The sequence below is a fragment of the Lissotriton vulgaris genome, chromosome 12, assembly GCF_964263255.1.
Source record: "Lissotriton vulgaris chromosome 12, aLisVul1.2, whole genome shotgun sequence".
In the NCBI taxonomy this organism is placed as follows: Eukaryota; Metazoa; Chordata; class Amphibia; order Caudata; family Salamandridae; genus Lissotriton; species Lissotriton vulgaris.
In genome coordinates this window covers 606,247,952-606,265,235 of record NC_141700.1, presented here as the reverse complement: position 1 = coordinate 606,265,235, position 17,284 = coordinate 606,247,952, and the positions used below count along the sequence as shown (strand labels likewise).

At 46.4% G+C, this 17,284-nt stretch overlaps 1 protein-coding gene across 1 annotated transcript in view; it reads left to right on the top strand.

Moving 5' to 3' along the window:
* Positions 1-17,284, top strand: part of PKD1L3 (polycystin 1 like 3, transient receptor potential channel interacting) — a 1,100,724-nt gene that overhangs the window by 429,542 nt on the left and 653,898 nt on the right. The window contains exons 12-13 of the mRNA XM_086945530.1: positions 10,636-10,737; positions 11,323-11,498. Of these exons, the coding sequence (XP_086801656.1) occupies positions 10,636-10,737; positions 11,323-11,498 (278 nt within the window). The remainder of the gene's footprint in view (positions 1-10,635; positions 10,738-11,322; positions 11,499-17,284) is intronic.

Here is a 17,284-nt window from a genome sequence, read left to right as displayed (position 1 = left end):
GCAGACTCGCACTGCTGCCACCTTACCCCCACTCTAATTTGGTGAGATCACCGCGTTTTCGCGGGTCCCTGCCCACTGTCCCTGCCCACTGTCTTGTTTGGTGGCCATCTTGGGAGGGGGGACACTGCCGGCGGCGCGGTTAGCGCTTTAGTCTTCAGGCGCTCGGCGAACATAAAGTCAGCCATGCTGACGCGCAGCGTCATCACGCAGCGTCATCGCCGGAATGTCGCCGGAGTTTCGCCAGAGTCAAGCCCGTCTGTGCCCATCCGGGCCCAGACGGGCTCAGGGCACGGTATTCTGCTTAACTCTGTTGCGCAAAAGGATCCCACTCTGAGATTTTCCAGGGAGTCTCTGCTGTCGTTACGTGTGTCCAAACATTCCAGCTGCAGCTACTGCTGGGTGGAAGGTACCCCGTTTGCACATTGTAATGTGTGTTGTCCTGCTAGTACCGGTAGGGACCGGACTGTGCTCTCTATGGCTCCGCTTAATTGCAGGTCACTACCTTGCCATGCCACGGAAATTAACTCCCTCCTTTTAGACCACAGCTTGGATGCCTTGTTCCTTACGGAAACTTGGCTGACTTCTTGTTCTGGTCCTGACATCGTTCAAGCCCTCCCTTCAGGATACCTTATGTTCCATTTGGATAGGCCGGATGGGAGGGGGGGAGGAGTGGCTATTGTATACAGAGACAAATATGTATGCAAAGCGGTAGACTGCGGCTTTAACAACGCTGAAGGCTGTCAATTTTCCCTATGCATATCTTCTACTGTCTCCATTTCTGGCCTTCTTGTGTATCGGCCTCCGGCAACGCTGGGCAATTTTGTAGACTCCTTCATCGAGGCAGTGATTCCACTGGCTGCCGCATCCTCCAACTTTGTAATCCTCGGGGACCTCAACTTACATTTTGACGACCCCGACGATGTAGTAGCGAGAGATCTACTAGCCACGCTGGGCACACTTGATTTACATCTTGCTAACGTTGATGTCACCCATAATAGGGGTCATCAGCTCGATGTTGCTTTTGCCAATTCAAAGAACCTGCAAGCGCTCCAGCCGTTGGCTCTCCCCTGGACGGACCACTACTTAGTCCCGCTTAGATGGCTGCTGGTGAAGTGGAGAGATCCTGTACCCAGACAGTACACAGTAGAGCTGTTTCCAGGAATACGGCATACTGTCCTATATCCATCAGGACCCTTTTATATGTCATCTGCCTCCTGGAATAACATTCTGATTTATGCAACAAATTTACCATCTTTGTGTTGCACACACCAGGACTATATGAATGAATGAAAGTCGAATGAAAGAATATTAGGTTGAGTGAATTGGAATAAGTAAGCTTGAGAGTATGAATGCAGTGTGGTATGTTACTGGGTAGGTTATAACGTAGGATGAATTTTCCTCTTTTTTATCTTTCCCCTTACCAATGTATGTTTTTGATGTTCTAAATATAATGTGGATTTAAACAATGCAATCTATTTTTGTACCTTTTGCTAGATTAATTCAAAGAAGACAAAAAAAATAAAAAAAAATATATATATATATATATATTCTAAAAAATCTTCTTTGAGTATATTTGGATTGACCCGTTCCTTGTTATGTGCAATGCTGGCTCTTAGATAAATCACCCCGTATACATTGTTTGGATCCCATTTTTGGGACCATTATATCATAAGGCAGGGTTGCTTTCTTTTGTTCTATTCTGAGATCCTGTACCCAGACAGTACACAGTAGAGCGACTCTGGTCGAAGCTGCCAGTGGACAGTTGGGCTGCAGAGTTAGCAAGAACCTGTCCCCCCCCCGGTCGCTGATCCCATTATTGCTGACCAGCATATGGGAATTTGGCTGACTAATACTTTGGACTTGTTGATTCCAAAAAAAAGAAGGTCTGTCAGGGAAAGGAGAATTGGCTCCGCTCCCTGGTATACCCCCGAACTTAGGGGCCTCAGAACCTTATGCAAAAGATTAGAACGCGCATGGAGGAGAGAGCTGACGAAAGATAGTCGAGAAGATTACAAGAGAGAGATGAGGAAGTATAAAAACGTGCTGAAGGATGCAAAAAAGAACTTCTTCAACGAGAGGATCGAGAGTGCTAGTAACTCACCAGGGGAATCCTTTAAAATTTTAAAGGAAATTCTAAAGGCCCCGGTCCCGCCAGTTGTATACGACAATCCTAAAGAAAAATGTGAAGAACTGGCTCACTTCTTTCATTCTAAAATAGAGAAGATCCTGTCCTCACTGCCTGCGACCCCTCAGATCCCGGAATTAGATGTTAGCCCTGTAATTTGCCCTGTGGAGCTCTCCTCCTTCGGCCCTTTTTCTGAGGAGGAGGTCACAAAAGCTCTGAAAGAGATGAAGAGTGGATCTCCTAGTGACCCAGTCCCCATGAAATACCTTAAACTAGTTGCAGACACTCTGTCCACTCCGCTCACTGACCTTATCAACCTTTCACTTTCTCAGGGCACAGTGCCCCAGAGATGGAAAAAGGCAGTGGTGAAAGCACTTTTGAAAAAACCAGGATTGGATTCTTCTAATCTGGCCAACTTTAGGGCGATTTCACTACTGCCCGGCTTCTCAAAAGTCGCAGAGAAGTTGGTCAACCGTCAGCTCTCTTGTCATCTAGAGTCACATCATCTGTTGGGAGACTCCCAGACTGGCTTCCGTCCCGGTCAGGGGACGGACACAGTCCTGCAGGCAGTAGTGGAGGGAGCTAGGAGCATTCTTGATACAGGAGGGTCAGTGGCAGTGATCCTCCTGGACTTGAGTGCTGCCTTTGACACCGTAAGTCATCATGTGCTCCTCCATCGCCTGTCAGAGGTGGGCGTGTCAGGGACGGCCCTAAAATGGCTGGAATCCTTTCTCTCTAATCGGTTCTACCAAATCTGGGAAGCGGCAGAGCAGTCGACCCCGTTCCCTCTTCAATGTGGAGTCCCGCAGGGCTCATCTTTGAGCCCTACCTTATTTAATATATACATGACTCCGCTTGAAAGAGTGGTCGCCCCTTCAGGAGTGAAGATTATCAGCTATGCTGATGATACTCAGCTGGTGGTAGGCCTCACCCAGCTGGCGGAACAACCTGAAGTTTTGCATGACTGCCTTGCAAATGTCCATCGTTGGATGTCCCACTCTGCCCTAAAGCTCAATGGGGATAAAACTGAGCTGATGCTCCTAGGCAAATCCAGTCCCTCCATTATGGCTAGCTGTTGGCCCCGGTCCCTGGGTGATCCACCATCTCCCAAGAAGGAGATCAAGACCTTGGGAGTTTGGTTGGAGGAAGACCGGTCCTTTAGGACCCACGCCAGGAAGACCGCAGGGGTCTGTTTTGGTCTGCTGCGGTCAGCCCGCAAGGTGCTGCCACTGCTCCCTGATCCAGCAAGGAAGCTGCTGATTTGAGGTTTAATCTTTTCGAGGCTCGACTACGGGAACGCGATGTTTCTCGGTGCTCCCGAAGCGACTTTTAAAACTCTCCAACAAGTACAAAATGCAGCCGCCAGACTGTTGTTGGATGTTCCTAGAAGGTATTCAGCTGCCCCAGCCCTGAAAACGCTCCACTGGCTCCCCGTTAAGGAGCGGGTGAAATTTAAAGCGTTATGCACTGCCCACAAGATTCTGCATGGTGAGGGCCCTCCCATTCTCTCCACTATGGCACGTCCTTATAAGCCCACACGTCCTCTGCGCTCGGATCAAGGACATCGTCTGCAGTCAACCAGAGTAAGGAAGGCTCGCTCTGGGGGCAGGCGTTTCTCAGTGCAAGTGGCGACTTTATGGAATTCCCTGCCCCTTAAGATCCGCTCAGAGCCCAAGATCTTACTCTTTAGGAAACTTCTGAAGACTCACTTGTTTCCAGTGTCGCGTGTGAGCTCAGCTTTCCTCCTTGGTCTGTCTTGCGCCGGGATGCTCCTGGGTAACTGAGAGCGTTATAAATTTTGTATAATAATAATCACTCTTTGCGACGAGCCTTTGTGACGTCTTCAGAGAGCGCAGGACAAACAACGTTCACTAATTCCTTAGCCATTACACATGTAGGTGTATTGAACATAGAAATAGGACAAACATTACGGCCCCTTGTGTGTGGTGACGAATGGAGGCTGTGTCAGTCGTATTTTGTTACTCTGTATCATCTAAAACGAATCTCAACAGACTATGGTAATTAATTTGTTTTCTGTTAACACATACTAATTATTCCTTTACAGTGACGGATGGCGAGGCACTAGAACTGGTCTGACAAATCCAGGACGTGTAGTAGCCCTATCAATGCAGTGCAGGGTAAGAGCAGAAAGTGATCGAAAGCGATTGCGAACTAAAAAAAAAAGAAAGACGAGTGGTGCGCGAGCGCCCCTGCCACTGTGAGCATATGTTTTAAATTATCGCGGCTGTCAAGCCACGATAATTCAAAACATATGGCCTCTGGTGCGCGTAACAGACACCAAAAGGCCATGGGCAGAGCTACGCCACCGCCCATGGCCTATTGCGTGTTCTGTTAAAAAACAGCACGCACATGAAGGCCAATGAAAATGGACCTTAGAAATAACACGCACCAACTTTGTGGAATTTCCAGGTCCATTCTCAAATCCCCGGGAAAAGGACTCTCGCTGCGCGACACTGTATGCGCAGTGTCCGGCAGGCCCGAGCCCTAATAACTTAATGAAAGTGCATGAAAACGGAAAAATAAAACTGAAACCCGGATGAGATGCTGAATTAAAATAGGGCGCTCGACAAGAATGGCATGTGCGTGTGAATATGCATACTAACAGAAATGTGAAATGGTGAACATCTTGCCCATAGTAAATACAACAGTACATACAAGTGTTATTGGCCAATGGTGGAGAACATGTGGTTTCCCCTAGCTGTTATACAATAATTCTGTGAACCTGTTACTTTGTTAAACACTAATCCTGAACCTCTTTTTCGTGTAATATGAATGTCAATTGTTGTGCGTATATACAAAAATTGTATGGCTGGAGTGGAATGTAAAGAACCTCTACAGGTGAGATTACGTCCTGGAGGAGCTCAGAGTATTAACTGATGTTGTTCAGGGTGTTAACAATAAAAATAACAATCATAACATGTATATGAACGCTGTTGGGAGGTTAAAGGAAGCAACTTACTTCCGATTTATTGTTCAGTCCCGACGGTTCCATGGTTTGATATTTCTTAATCCACATAATTTCTCGTTGTGATAAGAACTGGCTCGGGTCCCTACCTTCTTTTACTTGGATTTTTTCAAGCACCAAAAATCGCACTTGAGAGATGTTATGCTGTTGTTGTAGGCAGTGTACTACTAGGTTGGAGTTGGTATTGTTGGTGCGTATCATGCTTTTGTGCTCCCCTATTCTTGTTTTAATCTTTCTTTCGGTTTTTACAATGTACATGAGTCCACATGGACATTTGATGCTGTAAACAACATGAGTGGAATTACAATCTGCACTGAAACGTAATGGTGTTTTTTCACCGGTTCAGGGGTGGGTAACAAAATTCTGTTGCATCACATTGTTGCAATGTGTGCAATTGTTACACTTTCTCATACCTAAATTGCGAGTAGTCTCAATCGTTTTCGTTGATGACCACAGTTCCTTCAGGTTAAGGCTGCATGTGTACGCAAATACAGGTTGATCTCTGAATGCATTGTTAAAATCTCCCTCTTTTTCTAATAGTTCCCATCATTTAATGATGATTTTCTTGATACTTGCTGATCTTGTGGAGAATTTTGAAATGAAGATAATGCGGTTTGCGGTAGATTTTTTGGGTTTACTGATAAGAAAATCCTTGCGATGAATTAATGCTACTCGCGCTTCTGCTTTCGTAATACACTTTTGGGGATATCCACGAATCAAAAATCTGGTTTTTATGCAATCCATATTGTGATTGAAGGCTTCTGGTGTGGAAGAGATCCTCTTAATACGGAGCATTTGGGAAAATTTTGAATAAGTCGTGGAGAGTGAAAACTCTGGTACAACAAAGTATTGTTGCGGTCTGTAGGTTTTACGAAAATCTTGGTGTGAATGCCTTGATCACCCTTAGAAACAAATACATCTAGAAAGGACAATTCTTAAGTGCTGATATGTTGCATGAATTTTATTCTGATGTGTTCGGTGTTCAGTGCCCTGATGTTGTCTTCCAGCGATTCAATGGTATGTGACCAAATTAAAAAGATGCCATCATAAAACCGACGGTACATTACAAGATGTTTATTCCATTCAGTATTTTGAAGAATACACTGTTCTTCGAAGGCAGCCATAAAGACACTGTAACTGACCTGTATTGGCATTCAGCGCTGCTCGCTCCGCTCCGCATTGCTGTAGGCGCTCTGATCCCATTTGCTGCCCCTGCCTCAGTTTCACTTTCACCCTCCATCTTGTCTGTGTTGGTGCTCCCTGGGCCGCCCCTCCTCCCCGCTACCGCCTCCCAGCTGCTGCCCCTCCCACACACGAATAGAGGGCTCCTCAACTCTCCTGACCAACTGTGACCGCCCGGACTTGCTCCAGAACGGTCGCTCCCTCTCCCACTCCCTGGGCCCACGCTCTAAGACTGCTACTGACCGCATTTGGGTATCGTTGCTAGCGCTGTGGATTACTGTGTTAGCGCTGTGTATGCATTTAAGGCTAGCTCTCTCTGTATAGCGCTGTGTATCAGTGTGATAGCGCTGTGTGGGCATTCATCCTAACTCGCTCTGTGTAGCGCTGTGTGTTATCTGTGGTGGCGCAGTGTTTTACATCACATCGTGGCACTTTTTGAAGACACTGTAACTGACCTGTATTGGCATTCAGCGCTGCTCGCTCCGCTCCGCATTGCTGTAGGCGCTCTGATCCCATTTGCTGCCCCTGCCTCAGTTTCACTTTCACCCTCCATCTTGTCTGTGTTGGTGCTCCCTGGGCCGCCCCTCCTCCCCGCTACCGCCTCCCAGCTGCTGCCCCTCCCACGCTCCGCCCCCTTCACCATCCATTTATGACCAATGACCTAACGCGCAGCGTCCACGCGCAGCGACCGCGCCCAATCCGCGCCGAAGGTGCGCCAAAGGTAAGCCCGTCTACGCCCGTCTGCGCCTGGACCGCGCCCAGCGCCAGACCCCCTGCCCCTCGCGCTGCCCAGCCCCCCCGCTTTACCTACGATGCCGCCACCCTCCTAGCCCTTAACCCCGGTCGCGCCCCCAACTGCGTCCAAGCCACTCCTGGACGCACCCATGGACCGTTCTCCTGCCTCTCCTGCAAATTTAGCGGCACCGACAACATCTCCGCTGCGACCACAACACAGATTCCCGACCCCAACCACCTAGAATGCATCCTTCTCAACACCCGCTCGGTCCACAGGCACGCCATTGACCTTTGGAACCTACTAGACACCATCTCTCCTGACGTCGCCTTCCTAACGGAAACATGGATGAACGCTTCCTCCGCCCCTGACATCGCCATCGCTATCCCTGATGACTATAAGATCACACGCAAGGACCGCACCGACCATACAGGAGGAGGAATCGCTATCGTCCATAAGAAATCAATCCGCATCTCAACCAGCTCTGACGCCAACCTCGCTAACTCCGAACACCTTCACTTCCAGATCCACACCGACCCCAAAACCACACTCCGAGGCACCCTCCTCTACAGGCCACCAGGACCCCGCGCAAAATTCAGTGAAGACATCACGGACTTCATCACCCCACACGCGCTCCCCTCCAAAGACTACATCCTTCTGGGAGACCTCAACTTCCACCTTGAAAAGATCAACGACCGCAACACCGCCACCCTCTTGGACAACCTCGCCAACCTCGGACTTAAACAACTGGTCACTTCCCCCACCCACATCGCAGGTCACACACTCGACCCCATCTTCACCTCCAGCAACCATGTCTCCTTCAGCCACACTACGGATCTCCTCTGGACTGACCACAGCTGCGTTCACTTCACCTACAACAAGCCGAAACCCATCATCCACCTCCAACCAACTCTACAAAGAAACTGGAACAAAATCACCACGGAGCAGATCTCCACATCGCTCCTTCAAACCTCCCCAGCCCTCTCTTCTAACGCCAACGAAGCCGCCTCCAACCTCACCCTTTGGTTATCCAACACCGCCGACACCTTAGCACCACTGAAAAAACGTCAACACAAACTTGGCATCAAGAAGGCTTCATGGTTCAACGATGACCTCAAGAAGTCCAAGAAACTGTGCCGCTCCCTTGAAAAGGCCTGGAAAAAAGACCCATCCACCAGCACCAAGGACGCCTTCAAAAGCGCCATCCGTACTCACCACCAACTGATCCGAAAAGCCAAGAAAACAGCACTCAAGGATCGACTTGACAACAACGCCCACAACAGCAAGGAACTTTTCAACATCGTCAAGGAATTTTCCAACCCCTCGGCCAACTCCAACGACATCACCCCCTCTCAAACCCTCTGCGATTCCCTAGCCTCTTTTTTCCACAACAAGATTGCTGACATCCACAACAGCTTTGACAACCAACCCGGAAGCCAACCCACCCTACCATCAGCTGACCATCTTCCCTTCGTTAACACCCTTAACGCCTGGAACCCAATCTCCACTGAGGACACCATCCGCCTGATGAACTCCATCCACTCTGGATCCCCCACAGACCCATGCCCTCACCACATCTTCAACAAAGCAGACTCCATCATAGCTCCGCACCTCCGAGACGTCATCAACTGCTCCTTCAACTCCGCTACCTTCCCAGAAGACTGGAAACACGCTGAACTCACCGCCCTTCTGAAAAAACCAACAGCAGACCCCACCGAACTCAAAAACTACCGCCCCATCTCGCTTCTTCCATTCCCGGCCAAAGTCATCGAGAAAGCTGTCAACAACCAGCTCGCCGCCTTCCTCGAAGCCAACAAATCACTCGACCCCTCACAATCTGGCTTCCGAGCCAAACACAGCACTGAGACCGCCCTCATCGCAGCAACAGACGACATTCGAACTCTACTGGATAATGGAGACACAGTCGCCCTCATCCTCCTCGACCTCTCTGCAGCCTTCGACACAGTCTGCCACAGCACCCTTTTACAACGCCTCAGAAACATCGGAATCCAAGGAAAGGCACTGGAATGGATCACCTCGTTCCTCACCGGAAGAACCCAGAGAGTCCGCCTCCCACCATTCAAGTCCGAGGCCTCTGAAATCATCTGCGGCGTACCACAAGGATCCTCACTCAGTCCCACCCTCTTCAACGTATACATGAGCCCCCTCGCGGCCATCGCCCGCCAACACAACCTCAACATCATCTCTTACGCGGATGACACTCAACTGATCCTATCTCTCACCAAGGACCCCAGCACCGCCAAAACTAACCTACACGAAGGAATGAAAGAAGTCGCCGAATGGATGAAACAAAGCCGTCTGAAACTGAACTCAGACAAAACAGAAGTCCTCATCTTAGGTAAATCCCCCTCTGCATGGGACGACTCCTGGTGGCCGGAAGCCCTCGGAAATGCACCCATCCCGACAGACCACGCACGGAACCTTGGCGTCATCCTGGATTCTTCACTCTCAATGAACAGACAAGTCAACGCCGTATCCTCTTCTTGCTTTAACATTCTTCGCATGCTCAGAAAAACATTTCGCTGGATCCCCTCCGAAACAAGGAAAACAGTCACCCACGCTCTAGTCACGAGCCGACTGGACTACGGAAACACCCTCTACGCAGGTACCACCGCTAAACTCCAGAAGAAACTACAACGAATCCAAAACGCCTCAGCCAGGCTCATATTAGACATCCCACGCAACGAACACATCTCTGGTCACCTTAAAGACCTCCACTGGCTACCCGTCAATAAGAGGATTACTTTCCGTCTGCTTACCCACGCACACAAATCACTCTACGACATCGGACCAGATTGCCTCAACTCTCGACTGTCCTTCTACACCCCCTCCCGCCAACTTCGCTCTTCCAGCCAAGCCCTCGCCACTGTACCTCGCATCAACAAGACCACCATGGGAGGCAGATCCTTCTCATACCTGGCTGCCAAAACATGGAACTCACTCCCCGCTTACCTTCGCCTCACCCAGAATCACCTAGCGTTCAGAAAGCAGCTAAAAACGTGGATTTTTGACAAATAATCCTCCTCCCCTTCCTAAGCGCCTTGAAACCCTCTGGGTATGTAGTGCGCTATATAAATTTTATGACTTGACTTGACTTGACTTGTTGCAGACAGAATAACAATAACTCCAGCAGGAAAACTTTGTGTGCTCCAATGTTCTGCAACTTTAATAGAGCCCATTCCACTGCTTCAATTCCTTCCTTAAGAGGGATTGACTTGTACAAAGAGGTGACGTCGATGGTGCACAGCACCCAGTTTTGACTGTTGATAGTGTCTAAATTCAGTAGCTGATTCAGAAAGTCAGTGGTGTCTCGTACGTTGGTTTACAGGTATTGACGAAATTCTGTAAGAATTGATCTATATATTTTGCCCAGCGGTTCAAATACTGACCCTACACCTGAAACTATCGTTCTGAAGGACGCTTGTGTATTTTTGGCAGCATATATAAATGTGGACGTTTAGGGAATTGTTTAGTAATACATTTTTTTGTTTTTGGTGATATCCAGTCCATGTCGATGGCATGCTAGATAGAGCCTATGCCAGATAAGGTTTAACGAAAGTAAGTAACTTGTTCTTTTCACCCATATAGGTGAAGGTCACCGTTCTTGCTGACAATGACGCAGCCCATCATTCCCGGTACCTGGTTAAAGTTTTTACTGGATATCGCAGAGGTGCCTCCACAACTGCTAAGGTTAGTACAGTTAATATCCCTGCTCACCTATTCTGTTTGCTCTGGCCCAGTGTGTGGCAGAGCAGGGATTTGGCATGATCCTTTGACAAACAAACCTTAACAGCCCCAGGAAAATAGATATCACTGTATACGTTTTGTTTTGTTGTTACAGGCGAATCCTGGCCATTTTATTATCTTCTTATCTGGGTGCATCAGGCCCCTCATGCTTCTCTTAATGGTGACAGCCAGATTACCCCTTCTAATCTGTCTTTCTGGTTTTCCAAGTGTCACAGGCAGCACTATTTGTCCCCGTAACTTAAGTGAGGAGTTGCAATTATCTGGGCTAGGGTAGATCCATAGCAGATTTTCAGGATAACCACTCACTATTTAAATGAGTTCTATTTTTCGATCAAATGTATTTGTATCTGGTGGAAAAGTTAATGAGTATATCTGAAATGCAGTAATTTCTAAAAGTAGTATAGGGCAACCTCTTTAGTTTGTTCACATATGTAGAACCACGGCCCATCTTCCTTTTACTGCTCCAAGTCAATCTCTAGGCTAGATTTGTTGGCAATATTTTTTAAATGTCAATTTTCCTGTTTCTAGGTAATTCTCACTCTTTACGGTGCAGAAGCACAAAGTAAGCCCCACCACTTGACTGATGCTGGGAAATCAGTATTTGAGCGCGGAGGAGTAGATATCTTCCTCCTCAAAACTTGCTTCCTTGGTGAGCTGCACAGCATCAGAATTTGGCATGACAATTCAGGACCAAACCCTGCCTGGTATGTGTCACATTGTTGTTCCCTATACAAATGGTTGGATTCTGCTCCTGTTAAATTACCTGTAGTGCAATTGTTTTGGCTTTGCGTTGGTAAGGCTTCTTGCAGACCATAAACGACAGCTACCAATGGTCTGTGAATAGATAAAAATACCAAATTTGTAAGGAACTGCTTGGTCTATCTGCATTATATGCTATTCGGTGACTAATGTGCAGAGTGCAAAAATGAGATTGTGTTGGTAAAAAGAATGGTGGTGTTGCGAATTTTTGTAGAGTGGTTTATGAGTGTGTGAGTGCGAGCGACTCGCCTGTTAGGGACTTCAAAATGTATAATTTGTCAGGTCCATTCATTTGCCATTCTATATAAACCCTCTGGTTATAACTCTCTATTTGCAGCAAATTTGTCCTCTGTGTTGTCCCCATCTGTGTTAATATTTCTAAACTTTCTCCTTATTGGGAATTTTAACCTTCATTTTGAGGACCAGTCAGATTCCTTGAGTAGGACACTGGAAAATGAGATGCAGATTTTTCAGTTAAAGCAGTGGACATTGGCTACAACTCAAAAGGCTGGGCATACTCTTGATCTACAATTCAAGAATTTAAACACAATTGTGATTCGGTCAATTGATCCCATCATTTCGTCAGCTATGTATTTATTGAATTCTCCTTTTCTTTATTAAGTATTATGCCAGGGAGGCAGAGTTTTTCTTCGGTTTTACAGAGACCTTGGAGGAAAGTAAACCCTACTATTTTTACTAGCAATTTTAGCACCCTATTATCAGGGAGGACTGTTCTTTGACAACAGAAGTAAATGAGTTCACAATTGCAATGTCTATTACCTTTGATGTTTGTGTCCCCGTAAAGGAGAGTAATCCCTTGATTAAACCGTTATCTGAAAAGGGGTACTCAAATGAGTTAAGGAAAATAAAGCAGGACTGCAAATTTCTTGAGAATAAGTGGTGGTGCACTAAGGTTTTAGAGGACCAGTTGATCTCTTAAAACATGCTTAACGCCTATCACAACTAACTTAGACAAGCCAAGAGACTATATTTTGAGTTTAGAAGAACAGTGGATCATCTAGGGAACTATTTAAAATAGTCAAAGAAATAGCTCATCCAGTTGCTCTGTATCAGACAGTCAAAACGTCTGTCCATTTTAGCGAGGTATTGGCAGCATTCTTTAATTGCAAAATTGAGACTATTTATACTGCCTTTGGTGCTCAATCCCCATGGTGGAGGACCTTTTTAAGGATAGTAGCCTGCACCCGGGAGCTACCTCCAACAGGGGTAGGTTCGCAGAGCTAACAGTGGAAATGGTGGAAGAGATGATGGTACAGGTGAAATCAGGTTTCTCTTTGGACCTTTGCCCAAGGTTTATTTACACTTGCTTGGCCCCTATCCTTAGTCTATATGTAACATTACTTTTGAATAAATCTTTGAAGGAGGCAGAGTTTCCCGCAGCTTGGAAGCAGGCTTTGGTTTTGCCATTGGTGAAGAAAGTTGTTGTAGACACCTCTTTATCGTCCAACTATTCGCCCTTTTTCATGGTTACCTTACTTGACAAATATGTTGGAAAGATTAGTCAGCATCCAACTATTTCAGTACTTGGAGAAAAATAACTTGTTGGACCCTTCTTAAACTGGTTCTGGGCTAAAAACAGCACGGAGTCTATTTTATTGGCAGTGTTGGACAACATCCGGTCTTTGGTAGATCAGAGTAATTCAACAGCCCTTATCCTTCTTGACCTGTTTGCAGCTTTCAACAATGTGTCACACCACCTTTTGCTACAGAGGCTACTTGAAATTGGTTTGTATTCCCCTTCCTTGCAGTGGTTTATCTCATTTCTGAGCAAAAGATCTCATTCGGTACAGCTGGCCCCTTTAAAACCTAGCCCTAGGCGGTTGCTTTGTGGGTTTCCTCAGGGATCTTCCCTGAGTCCCACTTTGTTCAGTATCTATTTGCCACCTTTGGCAGGAATTGTCAAGGTGTGTGGATTTGAGATCCTTCTTTATGCTGATGATACTCTGCTGATTATTTCAATTGACGATAAGCATACTGAGACTCAAGGAAATTTAGTTTGCTGCCTCTGCGAAGTACCAAGGTGGTTAAAGGTACATTGTCTAAAACTTAATGCAAACAAAACAGAAATCTTGCTTTTTGGTAGAGACTGCAATGTCTGGAATGATTGGTGGCCTTCTTTGTTAGGTCCTGCACTGAGGCCTAAAAGGGTGGCAAAGAATTTGGGTTTCCTGACTGATGAGTCTCTATCAATGCAGGAACAGGTAAATTCGGTGTGCTGGAGTTGTTTTGGACTCCTACGCAATCTTTGTAGACTATTTCAGTGGATCCCAGTAACACGGGAAAGGAACAGTGTTCAAGCTTTGATTATGAGTAGGCTAGATTATGGGAACGTGCTATATGTGGGTATGTCAGATTATTTGTTCATGTGTCTGTTCAGAATGCGGTGGCAAGACTGGTTTGTAACATGCCTAGAAGGAGTTCTGCTTCAGTCTTTCTTAATTCTCTTCACTGGTTTCCAGTCCGTAAGAGATATTTTTAAGTTAGTTTGTCACATGCACAGAGCACTTTTTGACAACTGTCCAGCAGTTCTACATGATAGAACTACTTTCTATAGGCCGGCGTGGGGTCTCCATTCCGCTAATCAGGCCTTGATATATTGCAGGCGAATTAGGAAATGCAGAATGGGTGGTTGCTCTTTTAATTTGTTGGTAGCTTTCTACTGGAATAATCTGCCCCTCAAATCTGCATTTGATGGAGAATATGAAGACTTGTTTTTTTCTGCTCTAATGGCTTTGTGAGGGCTCATGTTGGGCAAGTATGGGGTTTAACACCAAAGAAGGACAGGGGATTTCATCCTATTTTGGATCTTTGACCTCTGAACTTTTTTCCTCAAAAAGGACAAGTTCAGGATCCAGGCGACTGGGTGCTGGTGTGGGATTTGCAGAATGCCTATGTTCACATTTCTGTCCAGCAGTCCTACAGGCGCTTACTAAAATTTCAGATGAGCCTCAAGCACTTTCATTCCTCAGTGCTCCCCTTTGGCCTTACCAGTGCACCTTGGGTGGCAAAGCTGCACTCTAACTACTCTCCTGGGTCCACCAGACTCAGGTCCAACTTTTCAGTGACGGGTCCTGGTCTCTTAGGCTGCATGAGGGCAGACGATCCGGTGATCTCGCCTACCAACTCGCCAGGCAGGCTTCTTCAGCTTTTGTGACATTTGGCTGTGAAAAGGAAGTCAGACAACTGCCTCTTGCTGTTTCTGCTTCTGGCAGGGCTTGGAGGATGACTCCTCCAGAAGCAGGACACAGTCCTTTCTTCTCTAGCCCAAGCTGCAACACGTGCTGTCCAACTTTGATGCAGCCTCTTCTTTGCCGGTTCCTTGGTGCAGCAGGGCAGTCCACCTTCTTCAGTCCAGCCAGATCTGCATTTTGCGTGCCAGTAGTAGCCAAACCCATCTCTTGTCCTCAAGAGTGCAGTAGCTCACCCCTGGGGTGTGGCTATCTGTGAGCTACACACCCACAGAAAAAAACGGGTTGGCTAGTGTTTCTCCCTCTCTGTCCCCAACACCAACCTGTCTACCCAAACAGTGTGGATACTATTTGCCCTTCACAGATGGCTTCCTCTTTGAAGCTCCCCTTTTGGGCTAACACCCCATGTGACTCCTTCCAGGAATAGTTAATACTTCCTCCATCAGCAGGCCTCTAAAGTCACTTGCCCTGGGAGCCGTTTACACGTCTCCCCAGGTGTGCAGAAGATTACCTCGTGGTCAGCCTCATCGAATGGCCACTGAAAAACCTGGGCAAGTTGCATATGTCAACAAGTTACATTAATTTCCACTTGGACATCAAGTCGAAATTAATGTAAAAAGTTGTTTGGTACCTTAGAGTATCACCTTTTGTAGTGCCATTCAGAAATTAGCACAGCTGCATTGTCAGAGTGCAACCCTGTACTCACCAGTGGAAATAGCAATCTCTCTCGCAGTAAAAACAACAATTTAGGGTTTTTGCTGGAACATGTAAACACATGTTCTTCTTTTGATTAGGTTGTACCTTCCGTTAGTACCCAATAGGCCTGCTCGAGGGGTGACTTACATACATTGAAAAAGGAGTTTGGCCTTTGCCATTGCTTAAATTGGAAAAGTCAAAAGGTAGTAGTTTTAAATCTCCCTTCCAGTTGGCAGTGGCAAACTGGGAGCCATGTTTTACCTGGCCCTACTCAGGGTGGCACAAAACATGCTAATGCTGCAGGGACACTCTAACTTACATGCCTTGCGTACCCCATGTACCATATAATTGGGACTTAGAAGTAATGTAGCCTATGCCAATTGGGTGTAGACCAATCAAAAATACACTTTTAAGGATCAGGGCACTGGTACTGAGGTCTGTTTAGCAGGCCTTAGTGCACTCTTGAATCAAAAAACTAGCAGCAGCAGTGCAAAACTTTGGGGGTGACCATGCAAAAAGAAGCATTTCCTTACATGAAAGCTCCGTCTCTGATGGTGCCCAAAAATATCATAAAGAAACTGACATCAAAACATGGAGGTGGCAGTTGTATGTGGCCCCCGAAGTCTCTTCTTAGATGGGATTGACCCGACTTGGAGCTTCACGACACAACATACCGGCACACAATGCAATAGCTCAGAATAATCTCCAGATCAATTCTGACGTCTGCGGGAATTCAGAAGGTGGGGAATCTGCGGTTAGATAAAGTATCCACAAGAAAGAGTGTTACCAAAGGTAAGTTATTTTTTCATTTATTATACATCCGCAGTTTTAGTTGTGCTTTTTTTTTCTCTGAACAGATCATCAAGCGTTTACTGTATCTCTGAAATTTTTTCCTAAGTATGCTTTAGAAAACAAGTTGTTAATGTAATTTCTCAGAGTTCTGCCAAGTAATGTACATTCTGTTTTGCCAGAAAAGGTATGCCAAATGAGTTTTTAGTGTCCAAATCATTTGTCCCATCCAAATTCCTCTAAAAGTACTTAACGTTAGTCTGTGATTTATTTATTTATTTATGTTCCTTGTGTTCATTTCAAGTATTTTATATAGGGCCTTATGACTGCTTGATAGTCCATTGAGGAATCCAAAAATTATTAGCTCAGGTGCAGCTGCATAGCTTACCTTAAGCCTTATGTTCATCAAGCTTAATGTGCATCAGACATGACATTTTTAGAGATTGCATTTCAGAGGACTAAGGAGGTTATTTTTTGTTTGACGAGTACTCCACCAGGATAGAGAATGTTATAACTTCCGCCACCCTGGCGGATGAACTCCCATCCTCTTTAGAGCTCTGTGTCTTCAGAGGAGTCATCACCATGGCGGCTCCTCTAAACCCAACAGAAATTGGGATTGTCCTTTTAGCGACCTCTCACATCCCATACCTCAGGTCAGGGTGTCAGGAGATGTTGGTTTTCCAGATATACAAGTTGTCACTGGTTTCGCCGACAGAAGACAATCACCACCACGGATCTGCGAGTGAACATAATCTCAGAAATCCTATCCTATTTCATTACATTTAGTTCAACAGTAAATGTGATGGGATATGGGAACCCTATGCGCCTGAGAGAGTGTTTCATCCGATCAAAAAAGTCCCTGGTCTTCTGTACAGCATGATGGAAATCCCAAAAAAACATGAGCATAGTTCAGACGTACTTAATTTCACCCTTGGCTGTCGTAGCTGGCAAAATCTGATTGCGGAAAATGCTGTGCTAAATAGGAATCAGAAGTGGGGATTGGCTCCAGGAGCTGAGGTAACATCAACCAAACAAGC